The 19144-nt window shown below is 50.2% G+C and overlaps 1 protein-coding gene across 3 annotated transcripts in view; it reads right to left on the minus strand.

Annotated features, from left to right (window-relative positions):
• CCDC69 (coiled-coil domain containing 69) overlaps positions 1–11309 on the minus strand; it is a 31233-nt gene extending 19924 nt beyond the window's left edge. For all 3 annotated transcript variants that reach the window (XR_013995981.1, XR_013995982.1, XM_081091023.1), the window contains exon 1: positions 11114–11309. Coding sequence is in view for 1 of the 3 variants with exons in the window: in XM_081091023.1 (XP_080947149.1) it covers positions 11114–11161 (48 nt within the window). In the remaining 2 variants the exon portion in view is untranslated. The remainder of the gene's footprint in view (positions 1–11113) is intronic.
• Between the last annotated feature and the right edge of the window lie 7835 nt (positions 11310–19144).

The following is a 19144-nucleotide window of genomic DNA, read 5'->3' on the forward strand; positions in this document are numbered from 1 at the left end:
TAGTAGCTGTCCCAGTTTACAGTTCTACCAACAGTGTAGCAGAGTTCTCTTTTCTCCACAGCCTCTCCAACACTTGTCATGTCTTCTCTGTTGATCACAGCCATTCTAACAGAGTGATATCTCATTGTGGTTTTGATTGGCATTCCCTGATAATTAGTGATGCTAACCATCTTTTCATGCTTGTTGGCCATCTGTATGTCTTCTTTGGAAAGCCATCTATTTAGATCCTCTGCCCATTTTTTAATTGGGTTATTTGTTTATTTTTGTTTTTGAGTTTATATATGTTGGAGCCCATTTTCTTAATATTTAAATATTTGTAAACATTTTTCAAATATAGTAATAGCAATATACATACATGTATTCATTATTAGAATATTACATCATTTCCTTACATATTAATTTTTCAAATATATTATGAGCATTTACTACATGGCATTAAATACTCTGTAAAAAGTATTAGTGTTAATGACCCAAGTATTACATCTCTATGGATGGACTTAATCATTTAATCAATCATCTACTGAAGAGTATTTAGATTGTTTCCATTTTCCAATTTCCAAATTATGCTTCAGCTAACATACTGATGTATAAGATTTTTTTACACACCTAAAAGTACTGGCTCTACCCTCCAGCAAGGTTCTACCAATTAATTTGCCCACTAATAGCACACAAGGCCAGCTTCACTGCAACCTTGCCAACATGGAATAGTATCACTTTTTTTTTTTGCAAATCTTCTTGGCCAAAACCAAACCAAAACAACCTATTGTACCCCACCACATGCATCCCAAGGTGCTCAAGATGACCTCAGCATGACATACCTCAGAAATATTGAGGGTTTGGTCCCAGACCACCGCAATCAAGTGAGTTGTAATCTTTTTGCTGGGGGAGGGTCTTGCCTTCAATTTGTAAAAAAAATGCAACGCCTGTGAAGCGTAATATAGTGCAGCACAATACAATGAGGTATCCTTGCACAGCCAACAATTTCTCAGACCTCCAGGCCCAGCTCATCTATAATTTCTCCTTCATTTCTCCCCAGGCCTGAGTTAGTTCCTATCTAATCTCCAGGGCCTACTCAGACATGTGAGGGCCTACCTGATCACTTGTGTTTCTCCTGCTAGTTCAAGGGGCTCTTTGAGGACAGGGACCATTTGTGAAATCTACTAAGGATTTGCCCCATTACGATGCCCAGAGCGGTATTTGTAGGATTGTGGCCTCCGGGCTTGCTGTGTTAGAACCACATGGAATGCTGGCTTAACATACTCCCCAGGCCCAGTTTTAGGCCTACAGAACCTGAGAGGTGTGTGCGCTGGGAGGCTCCAATCGACAATCTCTAGGTGACTCTGATGCTCATAAAAACCTGAGGACACGTTGCCCAGTGCTGAGTAGGAATTGATAAGCAGCCACTCACGGAAAATCCCCAGGTTGGACCCTGGCCGCTTCCTCCTTGGAGGTCATGGAGCAGAGTTCGCCCTGCAGTGCGAGAGGACAGGAGCAGGGAGGGAGACACGACGATTTCCCGTCCGAAAGCACAGCCAGGGGGTGAGGGGGAGGCCTGGGACCGGGGTGGGACATCTGGGTTGAGCTCTGGAAGAGGGACAGCAGCTTCCCCAGTCAATGGAAACTCGGGAGAGGGGAGGGGAGAAGCCAGGACTAGGGGAGAGGCTGGGAGACTGGGGTTGCAGCTTTACTGTGTGGCTTTAAGGCAGCCCCTTTCCCTGTCTGGACCTTAGTTTCTCCATCTGTGATGGGTCAGAGTTGGGAACAGATGTTCTCAGTCCTTCTGAACTCCCGGGCAGCCCTTCAACTAAGAAGGCTGGAAACAGGACGCCTATCTCTGGGTAACACACACAGTTCTGGATCCAGGTCCTCGTCGTCACGCAGATTAGAGTCCTGCTCTGGGTTCAACCTCAAGCAAACCTGGTCTGAGTAGGACGCGGCCGCCCAAAGCAGACAGAGTCGGGGTACAATGGGGGGACAGTGCCCCAAGCAGAAGCCAGACAAGTTCAGTTGGTGAGACCCCCTAGAATGTTTGCATTTTGGAGGGTAAATCGAGAAACGAATGTGTCCAAAAGGAACTGACAGGATGTGGAAGGAGACCCCAAACCAAATTACAGGAGGGACTGTTAACAGAGCGCAGTGGGCCAGCCTCCTGAGCAGTCAGAAAACCTGCCACTCTCTTCAAATCTGCAGAACGCAGGAACTGCTGGCATGCGGTCCACAGCCTCGGAGGGCAGGGCTGTGGCCAAGGACTAGACGTTTCAAGAAGTTTCAGTTCAACCTGAAGGATTTCAGAACTATCCACACAGAGGTAGGCTGCCTTCCTGGAGGGTGGGGCAGGGGGGTGGTAGTGAGCTCTCCATCGCTGGTAGCATAAAAGAAGAGGCAGACTTCCTTTTGCAGGTGGAACGGAGTGAACTCAGAGAACCCTCAGCTCCAACAGTCTATGACTCCATAAGGTAGCCCCGATATTCAGCAACTATAGGCCTCTGATAAGCACGAAGTGTTTAGCTAGTGCGGATGGTGCGTAAAACCGCCAGCGTCAACAGAGCCTCAGAGGGCTCTGTCCAGTATTGTTCAGCCTGCAGTACTTGGGGTGTGCTAAAGCCTCAGGGTAGACTCCTCCACTTCCCTAAAATTCTGGGCCTCACCGGCAAGAATGAGTAAGGCAGCCTGGCCAGTGTGGCTCAGTGGTTGGTCGCCAGTTCCATTCCTGGTCAGGGCACATGTCCAGGTTGTGGGCTTGATCCCCAGTGAAGGGTATGTGGGAGGCAGTCAATCGATGATGTTCCTCTCTGATTGATGTTTCTGTCTCTCTATCCCTCCCTTCCCCTCTCTCTAAAAATCAATAAAATCATACTTAAAAAAAGAAAAGAAAAAAGAATGAGTAAGACAGAAGCCACCGGGATAGAAGCTGCCTGGCTCTTCCTTACGGGGAGAATCCCACCAGGATGGGAGCCCAGCATATTCTGAGGATGGCTCGGCCTCTGCTGGAGACACTGACTGGTCTAACCTGACTTCAGGGACCATCACCCCATCCTTTTTGTGGGCCTTAAGGCTTTGTGTATTTGTGATCGAGTGCTTTCATTTATGCTCTCAGTATTTCTGCTTAGCTTAGAGAATTTAGCCAACAAGGGCACCTTAAGGATTCACCTGGCGCCTCTGTCCCCCTAAACCACAGCCCTGGCTTCCCCATCTTGACCCAGAGGACAGGGTTGGAGGGGCCCCTGGAGAGTTTACTCCAATCCCCGCTCCTGTTTCCAGATGGAAAACCTGAGGCCCAGAGGTGGGATGGGCACTAACTAGTCAGAGGCCACAGAGCAGGGGGCAGAGCCTTAATGAGCATCCAGGTTCAAGGCGGGCCTGGAGTCCCTTCCGCTTCCTTGGTGCACATGCAGACGGATCCAAGTCGCTCAATGTTTAGGGGACGGGTGATTCTGAGCCTCAAGGGGCTCAGGTCACACCCCTCTGCAGTATCAGAGCTGCCTTTCCGGTGTCTGGACTCAGCGTGGGTGGGGCCCCAGCCCCATTGGTTTCAGGATCTGAACAACCACAGTCAGAGCGCATTGGCTGAGGGTGGAAGCAGGAAGGAGGTGGGGCGGAGGCCCCAGGGGCCCCCTCCAGGGCCTCGGGTGGAGGAAATGCAGGGCCTAAGTGTTCAGGGCTGTTGAGAAATGTGACTGTTCACACGCAAATTAGTGAAAAAACGCAGAAGTAGGACCCACTCTTGACTCCCAGTCGAGTGCTTTCCTCTGCAGGTGCTGCAGCTGGTGTCCAAAAGCATCTGAGCATCGTCCCAGCACCTCCTTGTCTGCAATGCTCCCTACTCCTCTGCCAAACCATGGATCCAAAGGGGAGGCCTGGGGTTCTGGTGCCATTTTGACTGGTGGCAGGTGGGGGTGGAGTGTGAGAGGGTGGGAGTAATTAACCTTAGGATAGATAACTTTCCTGGAGTAATTTATATATAAATCACCACAAAGTTGGTAACTTAAAACAACAGAAATGTATTCTCACGGTTCTGGAGGCCAGAAGTCCAAAATCAAGGTATCTGTTGGGTTGGTCCTCCTGGGGTTTCTGCAGGAGAGTCTGTCCCAGGCCTCCCGCCCAGCTCCTGGTGGCCGCCAGCCATCCTGGTGTTCCTCGGCTTGTAGGTGCATCTCTCCGATCTCTGCTTCTATCATCACATGGCCTTCTCCCTGAGCGTCCGTGTGCAAATTTCCCTGCTCTTATAAGGACACGAGTAACTGGATCCGGGCCCACAGTAATCCAGTATGACCTCATCTTAACTGGATTATATCCACAAAACACTATTTCAAATAAGGTCCTATTTATAGGTTCCGGGTGTACATGAGGTTTGCAGGGAAACTATTCAACCCAGCACAGATAGCGTTTCCGATGTCGGGGCTGTTTCCTCCAGGAGGGACCGGGGGCTTGGGTAGCATGGGCAGTGGAGAAACGGTCAGGAGGTCTGCAGGCTCCTAGACACTCAGTGAAAAAGAACTCCATCTCTGGGGGGAAGAAGTTCTGAAAGTAGGTCAGTCTGTACATCGCTATGGAGGGGGAGCATGGGTGGGGACGGATGCTTTATGTATTGTGTAGCATTCGCCCTAGATGTTCTGGAAGACTCGGATTTGACAATAAAGTGACACAAGATAAATGATTTTTAGGGATTAAAATTCACTTGCCGAGAGAAATAGGATGGGTCGTTTTCAGGTAATGGACAGATTTAGATCTATCTACGGTGAAGATGGATGGATTTTTCTCTCGCTCCTTCTCTTCTTTGCTCCTTCACGTGCAGTGCGTGAGCTCACGGGAGCTCCCCTCCCCTCCCCTGCCAGTCCTGCTCTCCCTCCCCCCTCCCCAGGTTCCCAGTGCTCAGGAGCTCCCCTCCCCTGCCAGTCCTGCTCCTCCGCCCCCAGGTTCCCAGTGCTCAGGAGCTCCCCTCCCCTGCCAGTCCTGCTCCCCCCCCAGGTTCCCAGTGCTCAGGAGCTCCCCTCCCCTGCCAGTCCTGCTCCCCCCCTCGCCCCCCAGGTTCCCAGTGCTCAGGAGCTCCCCTCCCCTCCCCTGCCAGTCCTGCTCCCCCCCACCCCCCAGGTTCCCAGTGCTCAGGAGCTCCCCTCCCCTGCCAGGCCTGCTCCCCCCCCCCTCGCCCCCCAGGTTCCCAGTGCTCAGGAGCTCCCCTCCCCTGCCAGTCCTGCTCCCACCCCCCACCCCCAAGGCTCCCAGTGCTCTGAGGGTGGAGGACGCTAAGAGGAGGGGTGGAAACCCAAGTGCACCCCAAGATGTCAGAGCCAGGACTCAGGTCATCTGCTAGACTCTTCCTTTTATGGGATGGGGGTGGGGTTGAGGGGGGCGGGTCTCCTACTTTTCCCAAGTTGGTTTTTTTGAACATGACCGTTTATGAATGTTATACTGACCCCTTGAGGCACCTTTCCCAGGGAGGTTCCAGACTTTTGTTCAGTAGCCGACCTAGGAACATGCCAGAGCAGGTGGCAGACCCTCCTACCAGGGTATCACCGCCTACACTTATCTGCTTCTTAGCAACTGATTTCAAGTTTTATCGTTTCTGCCCTTTTTACAACACAAGTGCTGATGTGAAGCATGGGCCCCAAATGCAAGACCCAATTGAGGGGAAGATGAAGTCCTTAGGTGGCTGGGGCCTATCAGGTGATCAGGGGACCTATGCTAGCTGCCTGGAAATTCAACTACAAGGGAAAAGAACAGAATTAAAAACATGTATATGTGCAGAAAAGGTGATACCAGAGAGTGCCCCTCCAAGGCAAGGATGATTAAAATGTTTTCTAATGGGCTTCAGGCCAGAGAGTTCAAAAATCTGGTCTGACCTCACCAGGTTTCAGTGCATGTGTATGGAAGCCTGTGTTGGGTTTAGCTGGGATGATGTGTGGGGGGATGGTGGTTTCCAGGTTGGGCAAAAACCACTCAGAGGCCACATATGCACCAATGTCCCGCGGTGTCTGGGGCAGAGGGCTCAGTGCCCAGGAAAGGCAGCTTCTTTTCATAGCCCTTCAGTGTCCCACCTTGGCACACGGAATTAACAAGCCAGATGTGCCCAGCCCCTGCTAAGCAGGGCCCTGCCTCTCATGTGCCCCACTCACCCTAGCACACAGTCTAGTCCACCCACCTCAAAACCCAGCCAAGATGCCACCTCCCTCAGGAGGCCTTCCTTTGTCCCCTCCACTCCCCTCTGAACACAGAGCCACAGTGCCCTGGGGTTAGGATGAAACGCAAGGATGCTCATGAATAATGTAAACACCCAAGTGTCCACTGGTTAAAAAAGTCACAGGACATCCATAGATTACTAGGTGGCCATTAAAAATCATGTCTCCAGCCCTGGCCAGTGTGGCTCAGTTGGTTGGGCATCATCCAGTGCACCGAAAGGTTGTGGTTTCGATTCCCGATCAGGGAACACACCCAGGTTGTGGGTTCGATCCCTGGTTGAGGTGCATATAGGAGGCAGCCAATCGACGTTTCTCACATTTCTCTCTTTCTCTCAAATCAATAAAAACATATCCTTGGGTGAGGATTGAAAAAAAAATCATGTCTCCATGAACTATTTAACATGGGAGAATGCCCCAGCAAAATGTTAAGTAACCAGAATACAACCATTTAAAATAGCCACACTCATGTATATTATACAGCAGGAAAAACAGCAGAGAGAATGACACTGAAATGTACACAGAGGCTAGTTCTTAATGATGGGATTAGAAATGACTTTTAAGTTTCTTTATACTTTTCCAAATTTTGAAATTCTTCCTCAAACACTGTAATAAACAGAATACTTAGATTTCTTAAGTGGAATCCTAAGTATTTGCTAGCTCTAGGTTTGTATCCCCTCTTCTATCCTTGCCAAAATATCATCTGACCTCTTCTTGAACTCCTCTAGAGATGGGGAACTCACTACCCTTCCTCCTCATGAGAAGTAGAATGTGGCTTCCTTTCGCTTCCCCTCACTGGCCACAATTCTACCTTCTGGAACAACAGAGAACAAAGCTAGTCCTCTTGCTCCCTGACTGTACTTCAGAGGTTCAAAGGCAGAGGCCAGCCTCCAGGCTCCATGCTCCCAACCCCAACAGCCACTCAAGGACGTTAATGTCCTCCTGGCTCCCACATCCCACTTGCTTTCCTCGGGTACAATCTAGGCAGTGATGTGCTTAAAGTATAACTATGTTTCCCTTAGGACATTACCCACAATTGCCTCTTATCAAGGGTGTACCACTTGCCAGTCAGTGCATCAGAGACTCTATTCTACACATTCTTTCACCTAATTTTTAGAACAAGCCTATGACGCAGGAGCTAATATCTTACAGATGAGTAAACTGAGGCATAGAGAAGCCAAGTCCCTTCCATGACCACTTAATGCAGTGGTTCTCAACCTTCCTAATGCCGCGACCCTTTAGTTCCTCATGTTGTGGTGACCCCCAATTTCATTGTTATAAATTGAACATAATTAAAGCATAGTGATTAATCACAAAAACAATATGTAATTATACATGTGTTTTCCGATGGTCTTAGGCGACCCTGTGAAAGGGTCGTTCGACCCCCACAGGTTGAGAACCGCTGACTTAATGGATCTGGGATGGAGCCAGGACTGAAGCAGCACTTAGCCTAGAGCCTCATACGCCAAGTTAATAACTGGATACATGAATCTAGTCCTAAAACCCCTCCCGTAGTGTCTTGGTTGAGTTTCATTATTATTTACTAGAGGCCCAGTGCATGAAATTTGTGCACAGGTAGGGTCCCTAGTGGCTGCCTGCTGCTGGCTGGGGCCTCCCTTCGTTCTGCGCTGCCCCCTGGTGGTCAGCACACATCATAGCGAGCGATTGAACTCCCAGTCGGTGGAACTCCTGAGGGGGACACTTTGCATATTAGGCTTTTATATATATATATACACACACACACACACACACACACACACACACTCATGCAGGCTCTTCCTATGTCACTCACTTCTGCATCTCTCCCTCGGTCTCACCTGGCCTGTTACCTGGACGTGATCCCAAAGAGTTACTGAATGACTGAGCCCCTGAGAACCTGCTCCCTGAGGCCCAGCTCTGGGAGCAGTGCTGAGCCAGGTCCTGTCACCCTGCTCAGGGCTGTGGAGCTGTGGCCAGAGCAGAAGTCTTGGGGACTGAGGAGTTCAGACGTCATGCCAGTCAGGGTGGATGGAGGACCCCGTGACTTAGCCTCTCAATGGAGTCCAGAACAGCTGGTCAGCTGAGACCACCAGGCACGATAACAGAACTCAGCAAACTCTCAGATCCTTGAACCTGGAGAGACTTTGAGAAGTCCCAGTGGTCAAGCCCTGGTCCCTAGCCAGGGTGGCCCCACTGAAAGCTCTGGCCTCCTTCCTTGCTACCTGCCAGCTCCCCTCTCCACCATGAGCCCCATCACATGAGCTTTCTCTGGCTCAGCCTTTGCTCAGACTGCTCTCTCCGCCTCAACTGGGTAACTCCTACCAAACCTTCAACACTCAGTCAAGGCATCCCCCACCCAATCCAAAAAGCCTTCCTAGATCTCCCAAGGCTGGATGAGCTACTCCTGTTGCACCCTGGGCTGAGCGCTAGCCTGGCTCTTATTTGGCCCCCATTCACTCACTCAGATGTTTACGTAGCACCTGCTCTGCGCTCTGCACCAGGCGATGAGCACTGGATGCGGCGAGCAGAAAACCAGGCTCCATTGCGCAGCTTTGCCACCAACTGGCTCGATGACTTTGCCACCAACTGGCTCGATGACTTTGCCACCAACTGGCTCGATGACCTTGGTTCCTCAGCGGTACAGTGGGGAGGACGCTGCAGCTCAGCCTAGCTTCCAGGGCTCTTGTGAGCTCAGCAGGGTGTGAAAGTACTCTGTAAACTGCCACTCAGGTTGAGTCATGGTTGTCGTGACCTGACCTCCTCTAGTCTGAGCTCATTTCTGTATCTCCCATCCTCAGGGTCCCCCTCTCTCCCAGGGGCCTGGTAGCCAGTGGGATGGGCTTGGGAGCTCAGGGGTTGGCAGCTGGAGGAGAAACTGGGCATGGACATGAAACAGGCATGAACTTTAAACAAAATCGATTTACAAATCCTGCCTCACAGGGGCAGGGCCCTGGCATTGCTGGGGCAAGGAAGACATGCCAGGCTGCTCTGGGGCAACAGAGTGGAGGCTTTTATGCCAAAGGGCTTTGGAATCATTAAGAAGGCACCAGAAGCACAGGGTAGAGTGGAGACAAAGAACAGTGGTACCAGGGGACTAGGCCCCAGGGTCCTGCTCTAAGATGCTCTGTGGGACATCAGTCAAGACCCTTCCCTTCTCCAGACCTCAACCTCCATCTGTACACTGGGTGCTTCAGCCCAGGTGGCACCCAAGGCCCTTGCTCCCTCGGATAGTCTGTGCTTGCCTTCACCGTTTGGGAGGGGGTCCAGCTCAGGCTGTGCTCAGGACAGACAGGGACAGCTGGTACGGCTCTCAGAAGGGCCAGGAGGCATGGGACCCATGCTCACAGTGCTCTCTTCCAGCTTGTGGAAGGCCAGGCCGGCACAGGGCTCCTCCCAGCCTCCTCCCACCACTGTGTGGATGGAATTCACCGCTGGCCCGCTTTCCAGGCTGAGAGGTTGACACAGGTACACAGACTCTCGCACTGTTAGGAATCATTCTGCACATCCCCCTCCTTCTCCTTATCGAGGGGGAATCTGAGGTCCAGGGAGTGGCAAGGGTGTTCTTAGGGTCACACATCATATTGACGGTACAGCCAGGATCTAAAGCCAGGACTGATGTCCACCCATCACCAGCTCGATGACAAGTCTCAACCCAGGCTCAGGCTGATGGGCCCACCACTCCTGCCAGCCAGCCCTGTGCTTCCGCGGATGGAGGCACGCCTCAGTTTCCCTGTTGGAGCCAGGGAAGACATGCGGGTTTCTGGGTCAGAGCCTGGGTGTAAAGGGGGAGCAAGGAAAGCTGGGGAGGCCTTGAACTTGGGACCAAAAGTATCATCCTAGACTAGGCACAGGGCAGGGAGTCGGATCATCCAGGCTGGGGACAGTACTGAACACCCAACAGGCAGGAAAGCTTATGCTTGGGCACAGAGAGAGACTCAAGTTCAATGAAAACTGACTAAATATTCTCACAGGTTGGGCTCTGTCAGGGTCTCCAGGGAACTGATGGTCACCTTTATGGGACCACTTCTTCCCACTGGCTGGAGGGCAGGCAGTAGGAGGGAAAAGGGCCAGGACCTGAGCGGTCCTCCCTTTCCTCTCTGCGCCCCAGGCTGTCTCCAAGGAGGTTGTCCTTCAGGCTCCAGGCTATGAACCTTCTGGGCTTGTCAGACCCCAAGGGGCAGCTGGTCCCACTGCAAGAAACCTGAGTAGAGTCTCCTGGGCCCTAACCCAGCTCTGAGGCCCCTTGGGGGAGGGACAGGAAGGGAGGGAAGGGCAGCAGGCGGTAGATCTCCACCCTCCTTAGCCCCTCCCAGCCCCCCCTCCCCGCCCCCCCCAAGCCCCTACCCCCCAACCTCAGCACAGCCCACAAGCGCCGGCTTTGGGTCCCAAAGAGGCTCTAGACCAGCGATTCTCAAACTTTAAACCCCATGTAATCACCTTGTGTCCTGTTAAAAGACCAGCTCTGTTTGAGCAGTCCGGGGCAGAGCCCGAGACTCTGCATTTCTAACAGGTCCCACGTGATGCAGATGCTGCGAAGCCGCGGACCACTCCGCGAGCAGCGGCCCTAGCGACGCTCGGCTTCGGACCCGTGGGAACGCCGCGGGCCCAGAGAGGTCAGGCCACTCGTCCACGGCCACACAGCGACCAGCCCCGGCCCGAAGGATAGGGCACCTGCCGCCGCGCGAGAGGTTTCCTCACTCCGGCAGAGGCATGACCTGCCCTTCCCAGGCCCGGCGGCCGTGTCTGCAAACTCCGCTGCCCCGCGCGGCTCAGCCCCGGCCCGGGGGAAAGAGCGCCGCCCGGCCGGCCGCCCTCCCCGCCGCCCTCCGGGCCGCCTCTCGCAGTTCTCCGCCTGGCACCTCCCGGGGCCGGCCGGGGGGAGCCCGCGGCGCCGAGGGTCCCCGGCGGCGGAGCGGCTCCGCACTTCCCTTCGCTCCCGAAGGCAAACTTCTCCGCCTTACCTTTTTGGGGGGTTTGCAGCAGCTCAGCCGGCTGTGTCCGCAGCCCATCCTCCTCCGGGGGCTCCCGGACGCCGCCTCCTAATTCCGGGGCCCCCAGAGGACCCTGCCGCCCGGGCCCCGCCGCCGGCTGCGCGCCTGCCGGCCAGGGCTGCGGGCGAGACCCTGAAACTGAACCTGAAAGCGCAGACTTGAGCCCGAGCGGCGCGGCCGCGCGCCGTAAATACCCGAAGAGCCGGGCCCCCGCGAAATCCCCGGGGCCCGCCGCGCCGCCGCTCGAGGCAGGTGACCGGAATCTTCGGAAAAGATAGGAACCTCTGGTCAGGGCGGAACAGATCCCTACGAGCAAGGATGCTTTCCCGGGCACTCAGCGGAGAAAAGGCCAGGGGGGGAAAAATCAAAACAATTTTTTAATTAAATACAACCGCTGCCATTTATTTAGGGCTGATTCTATCCTGGCTACTTTTTACATATTGTTTCTTATTTCTTGCCATCTCTTTGCAGCAGAAGTGTTATCGCCTCCATTTTACAGGTGAGGCTCAGAGACGTGAAGTGATTTGCCTAAGCTCACATAACTAGTAAATACCAGAGCCCAGGTCTAATCCAGTATTAACTTCAGAACCTAAGCTTTAAACCACTTCCTTACAGATACATAACAATATTAAGTTTAATTGCAATGCCTCCTCACTTCTGGGTGGAGAGCTCTTTCCAGCTGTGATATTCAACTCTATCGATCTGAGTTAGATGTTATCCATCAAAACAACTTTGTGAGGCAGACAGCAGATACAGGGGGAATAAGGAACATAAAATGCCTGGGGCAAATACTTTTTATCTGCCCCCACTTTGTTACTAGCTGAGGCTTCTAGGAGTAGCAGTGCAGGAAAAAGACACCTAACTTTGAGAATCAGTGTGCAGGTGTGTCTGTGTGTATATTAGGAAATTACACACGGCCCCAGAGACCGTGTGGAAAGGGTGTTGATGAAAGGGGCTTACAGTCATGAGTGGGGAAAGAATATGAGACCACATAAGAAGTTCCTCCTCCACAGCGTACAAGGCAAAGTGCAACAGGTCCTCATAAAGGGAACTAAGGACACAGGTGATAGGTTCTTGGAAGAAGAAGAATATAGGAAGGATGGTGGTTCACAAAGTATGTTCCCAAAGCAGCAGCATCCCGACCACCAGAGAACTTTGTTAGAAATACAGTCTCAGGCCCCACCCAGACCTATAGATGCTAAACTCTGGGGATAGGTCTCCGGCACCTATTGCTTCACAAGCCCTCCTGGTCATTCTGGCCCATGCTGAAGTTTGAGAACCACTATTGTAAGATGGGCTAACTGGGTAATGAGCAAAGAGTGCCTACTTAAGTTAATGTTTATCCAAACAGTGCTCATGATTTAATCAAAACCAACAAGGCCCAAAACAAAACAACCGAAACATCCAAGAAAAGAATATTGGTTAAATAAATTATGCTCTGTCCATAAAAATAGGATGTCATGCAATCAGCAAAAACACTGGTGAAGATGAATGTTTTTAATATTATAAAATGTAATAAATTCATTCTTATTTTAAAAAGTGTTATTAGTGACTACTTCTGGATGGGTGAGATTTTAGATTTTTTAAATTAGTCTTCATTTTCTTATATTAAAAAAATGAGTATATACTTATTACTATTGTAATAAGAAAATTAGTATTATAATAAGAAAAAGTGTTTTAAAAAATATAATTTTAAATCCATGCATGAGACTGAGACTAGTTTTTCACCATCAGGTCATGGGCAAGTATGTGAAATCCCAAAGTAATAGATAATGACTGTGAAAAGCAACAAAAATGGCAAAAATGCGGCCAGGCTGGTGTGGTGCAGTGGTTGAGTGTCAACCTATGAACCAGGAGGTGTCATGGTTCGATTCCAGGTCAGGACACCTGCCTGGGTTTTGGGCTTGATCCCAGTAGGGGCCCTGCAGGAGGCAGCCATCAATGATTCTCATCATTGATGTTTGTATCTCTCCTTTCCTCTCTGAAATCAATAAAAATATGTATTTTTAAATGGCAAAAATGCATGGGGAGATCATCCCGAAACACTTATTTCCCGCTTTGAAGAGTTTCTTATATGAACATTGAAAAGTGGACTTTTAAAATTGTTCTTGACTTGTCATGTCAATAATTGCAATGGATTCCTGGGCTGGTGGCTGGAAGCTAGGAAGGCAGATTCTGTTCCTGGAGCCCTTGTTCTCAGGAGGTCTTGCCTCTAGCTTTCTTGAGCTTGTGGGAGTCCAGGCCTAGGTTTCCCACTTTCACACACCTTGGCTTTTTTTTTAAATGTTTTTATTGATTTTTTTAGAGAGAGAGAGAGAAAGGGGGAAGGATAGAGAGAGAGAAGCATAGAGAGAAACATCATTGATCAGCTGCCTCCTGCACGTCCCCTACTGGGGATCAAGCCTGCAACCCCGGGGAATGTGCCCTGACTGGGAATCAAGCCAGTGACCTCTTGGTTCATGGATGGACACTCCACCACTGAGCCACACCAGCCAGGCAGAACTTGGCTTTTAAATGATGTGCTTCAAAGTTCTGCCTGAGGAAAAAAAACAAAAACAAAAAACAACTCTAGAGATTTTTGCTTTAGTGACTTAAGTTTGAATATGTGGCCAATAGCTTTTCAGCGGTTGATGTCAGATTCGGTGAGGTTTTGCTGCAAGAATGGAAAACAGAAATGTCAGTGGCTTCACACAAGTGAAGCTAGGTTTTGCTCACACTGCATGTTCAGCATGGGAGGCAGTGGCTCTGTTTTACAGCAAATCTACGCCATCCTGTGATGCAGCCATCTCAGCACCCTGGCTCCAGGGCTTGCCAGGGTGCGAGAAGAGACTGTACAGAGAATGGTGCGTGGCGTCTAAAATGCTTCCACTCGGAAGTGACACCCATGAAGACCATTCACATTTCATTGACCAAAGCAAGTCATCCATACAGCCATGCCCAACTTCACAGTGATGGGGAAGCACAACCTGTGCCCCGAAGGAGAGGAAAGCCCAGAACCCAGAATAGTGGCGGGCAAGCAGTAAAGTGCCATCGTTAGGTATCAGCAAGCAGGTTCTAAGGTGTGCCCGTTTCTTGGACAAGTTGGGTGAATAACTCATCCTGATTTGCTCAGGATTTCCCCACTTTTAGCACCAAAAATCCTATGTCCCAGAAAACGATGGGCAAGGTATACTGAGGTACCAGAGAAGAAGTTCTTGTCCTTGAATTAGTTACAATCTGTTTTTTTCTTTTGTTTGTTTGTTCATTTGTTTTTGACATTAGGCCTACACCTAGGAAAAAATGGGAAGCAATGCAAACACGTTATAAAGCTAATGTCGAGTTGTATTCTGCATGTATTAAAAGGAGATAAGGAGACCATGATGGATGGGGATGGGGAAGGAGGACTTCCTGGAGGAATATTAAACCAAAGGATATTTATGCCAAAGGGAATCCTAGAATCTCAGGTTGGGATGGTATTTGATGCTTCCCTTCTGTGGCTTGCAACTCAAATCTCTTTGCTAATTTCCTTTCTAGGTGTTTGTGGAGCCTATGATCAAATACTTCCAGCGTAGGAGGAGCCATCAGCTATCTCGCCATATCTAGGGGGAAGAGGAGAAGCAGGGAGGAGTAGTTACAAGAAGGAGGAACAGTGTGAGTCAAGTCACGGTAGAAAGTGGAGGCTGGGGAGTCAGGGAATGAAAAATTAGTTTTGTAGCTAGGTTGTGTGGAAAGGGTTAATGTTGCGGATGGGGTGGGCTCCCTTGCGAAACATTGAAAAGAACAATAGGGTTTACCCATAGCTGCTTCCATTAGAAAAGCACAGTGTGCGCATTCATAAAAAGTTGTGCATGGAACCTCAGGCAGCTCAGAGCCCCCTGCAGCCCATGCAATGGGGCTGCGTCTGGATCCAGGTTAAGGAGCTCTCAACTCAGTGGTTGCTAAGGGTCTTTCTAGCTCCCGACGCTTCTTCTGTTCCGATTCTTCTGATCGAGCCCAGTTGATTTCCAGGTATGTGTTGTCTGCCCAGAGTGACTTTCTTCACCATGCATCTCTGTGGGTTATAATTCTACCTGTGTATCCAACAGCAGCTCAGATGACCCCCGCCGAAAGCCTTGCGGCACCTGTTCTACGGTTCTCTTAGCGCACTTGGCAGCGTTCCTCTGAGTTACACTTGTTTATGTGCTCTGCGTATCCTCCCTAATGGACTAAAGGTTACACAGCTCTGTCTCCTCCCTCCTCACCCCACCCCGTACTTAATAGATGGTGGCAGAGATTGGCAGTCACCTTATTCAACTTTCATTCTACCCTCTTCCCTAGTTACCGGACCCTGATAGTCTCTGGGACAGCAATGTGCTGGGCTCACAGGCTACTTACACAGCTCCTCTTGCATGTGGGGGCGGCTGGTGACATGTAAGGGGAAATCACTGGTTGGAGCTTCCAGGAAATCTTTTAATAGGGGAATGACTCAGCTTGGAGCGGGATCCCTCTTTCCTTGCTCCACACCCCCCTTTTCCTGCTTGGAATACAGACACGATGGCTGGATTCCAGCAGCCATTTTGTTACCCTGGGCAAAAAGATGGGAGGTGCCTTTATCTCTGATGAATGTATGGAGTCCCTGTACCAGCCTTGATCAACTACTTCCTAACTTTTTTGCATACTAGAATAAATAACAAATCTGTTTAATCCACTGCCATTGAGAGTCTGTCTAGTGAATGCAATGTCTAACCAATTCAGTTACTAATTTAGATTTGTTATGTTGAATTGAGTAAGAATAGTTTTCTCTTAAAGATGCTTTGTGTAGCCGAAACCGGTTTGGCTCAGTGGATAGAGCGTCGGCCTGCAGACTGAAAGGTCCCAGGTTCGATTCCGGTCAAGGGCATGTGCCTTGGTTGCGGGCATATCCCCAGTGGGAGGTGTGCAGGAGGCAGCTGATCGATGTTTCTCTCTCATCGATGTTTCTAACTCTCTATCTCTCTCCCTTCCTCTCTGTAAAAAATCAATAAAATATATATATATATATATATATATATATATATATATATATATATATATATATAAAAGATGCTTTGTGTAGCCTTGGCTTCCGTTCTGGAGGTGGGAAGTGAGGCTCTGCTGAAGTTTGCCAGCCTCTTGATGGAGATGTTTTTGACAGCTTTCTCTTGGAAGATACATACACAAGAGAAGGAAATGAGAGGAAACCTAAAGTCGTTGAGTCCTTATGCTTCTACTGCAGTGTTGCTGAAGGAATGGGCAGGTCATTTGCTTCCAATCATCTGGGCATTGTTGGTTAAAGCACAGTTTCCCTGGAGCCCTCTCTCCTTTCCCCACCATTGAATCGGGGCCTGCAGGATTGAGCCCGCGGAACGTTCACACTAAAATTTGAGCCTCATTGGTCAAACGGTTGTGGTGGGTCATCCCAGCAGGGAATCAAATCGCTACATTAATTACACTGAACTGTGTGGAATTGAATTAATGGGGAAGTCCTTTGAAAGGAGGATTGAGTCTGAGTAATGCTAATGATCAAGAAGCCATCCCTGCCTGTTGTCCCAGGAGACCTGTGGTTTGGGATTTGGGACTGCCTTGGGAGAGGTGGCAAGATTCACATTACCACATCTCTCTACCAAGCGTTGATTCATGACAATAACCATTTGTGAGCACTTTCTCTGTTCAGTGAAGTTCAGACGGAAGTCCTAGGGCTTTTCTCTAGGGAAAACTGTGCACATCACCTCTTTGAGGAGGTGCTGGGTCTGGAGGCTACTAGAAATGAGCAGGAGTGGACATTTCTTTACAGCAGTGGTTCTCAACATGTGGTCCAGGGACCAGCAGCGGCAGCAGCATCTCTTGGGAAGTTGTTAGAAATGCAAACTCTTGGGCCTCACCCCAGGCCAGCTGCATCAGAACCTGCTGGCTGAGGGGCCCGGGGATCAGTGTTTCACACGTCCCCAGGGAAGTCTGACCTGTACTTACGCTTTGACCTTTCTGTTGACCTTTCTGTCCTCCCCAGGTCTGACAGCCACTTTTTTAATGGGCACCGAGATAAAGGGTAGAGTGGAGTCCAGGAGTCTACAGGGGAGCCCCGCTTTCCATGTTTGAGCATCCTTGGCTGGTCTGCGTGACTGGTGTCTGAGCCACTCCCGCCTGCACCCTCCAGGTGAAGCACAAGGGACTGCTCCTTGGCCTCCGAGACATCTCACATCTAGGGACTAAGCGTCACTTTCTGGATAGGGTCCTCTGATGAGCAGCTTGGTGATTTAAATGTAATCGAATGAGCAGGACTCCAACACCAGCTGGGGGCTTTTAAGGCTCAGATCAGAGATGGATATTCACTTGTCTGGCTGCACCTAAATCAATAATCTACTTGTCCCCTCCTACGACCCCCCTCATATCCCTTATCATAGGACTGTGTTTGCACCTTCTGCATTTCCTACCCAACATCATGTTGTCAATTCCATTCAGTTCCAAACATATTTACTGTGTATCCTGACTCAGTGGGAATCACAGTCTCCAGCAGCCTACCTCATTCTTGAGTTGAAAAATAAATAGTTTTCCACCTATGTCACCTGCTATTTAATTACAATTTAAGCAACTGCTTTTCACCAGATAACTGCCCTAACCCCTCTCTTTTGGAAAACCCGGTGTTTCCCGGCCCTGGTCTCACCTTCCTTGCTCACTCCGATGGGTGTGTCTTACCCACGTGAAACTAATTAAAATGAGACACAGAGGATGCAAGGACAGGGGCTGTGTTTTCCAAGACAAAAATTGGAAAACGTAATTTAGCAAAGGAATTTATGACATTTATGTTTTTTATTGACTTGATTCATTCATTTATTCTCTGCAACATACTGGAATTCTGGGACATCTCAATAGTTTATGGGACAGGGAAGTAGAATATTTGTCACCGGGAGGGGCCCAGAACATATGAGAAATATGATCGAGGTTCAGGGCTTAAAACTTAAGTGTCTACAGGGCTGGTAGGTACATAAATGAGGAGAGGGCCGGCATAAGACGGGCTGGGGTGCACACCGGAACCACATACCCTTCAAAAGGAGCACAGGTGGTTGTGCGGCCGTGGATGGGCGTTAGAAGGAAATGAAGGCCTAGGCTGGCCCAACCTTCCAGTTTTTCAAGAGAAACTAGAAATTGGGGTTTCTTAAATGTAACATCTCTCTCTCTCTCTCTCTCTCTCTCTCTCTCTCTCTCTCTCTCACACACACACACACACACACACACACACTTATGCAGGCCAAACCAAATATTTAATATTTGCTGGAGGTTTTATCACCCGTGGTCCAGGTAGGCAAATGATGTAACAGGGCCTGTGGGAAAATACTATGAAAGCAAAAGTGATCTCTAATTCGATCCGGGGGAGCAAAGGAAAGAGCAGGCTTCACCGAGGGGGTGATGTTTGCGCTGGGCTGTGCGGATTACATATGGGTTCCTCTTGTCAAGAAAGTGGGGAAGTTTAATTATGTGAGGTCATGGGTGTGTCAACTGACCTTACGTGTAGTGAACATTTTGCAATGTCAACATGTAAACAATTAAAATTACAATAAAGGAAAAAAATGTAAGAAGACTCATGCCCAGTGCGGTGTGGCTTTTCAGGGGGCCCAGGGGCTTCGTGTGGCTGGAGTGCTGGGTGAATGCAGGGAGGGAGGGAGCACCAGAAGGACTGCAGCCAGCCCCGCCCCCCCCCCCCCCCCCCCCCCTGTCCAGCGCAGGCCCTGCCCTCACTGAGCTCCCAGCCTGATATAATATAGTAACTACGGTGGCGGGGGCATGTGCAAGGCCGAGTGTGGGGTGCTGCAGGGGTAGGTGGGGTAGGCGGAGAGCAGCTTCCTCTCCTCTCAGCCTGGGAGGCGGCAGCTAGCAGCCGGCAGTGTTGTGGTTACCGGGGCCTTGGGTTACAACACATGTTTGTTTTTAAAAAACGTTGCAATACCTTTTAAATCAGGGCCCTGGACAGGATCCAAGGACAGTAGCAGGACCAGTCCCCGTGGCGCTTCTTAAAGAAGCAGCTGCAGG

This window comes from Myotis nattereri (genome assembly GCF_964212035.1).
Source record: "Myotis nattereri genome assembly, chromosome: 5".
Classification (NCBI taxonomy): domain Eukaryota; kingdom Metazoa; phylum Chordata; class Mammalia; order Chiroptera; family Vespertilionidae; genus Myotis; species Myotis nattereri.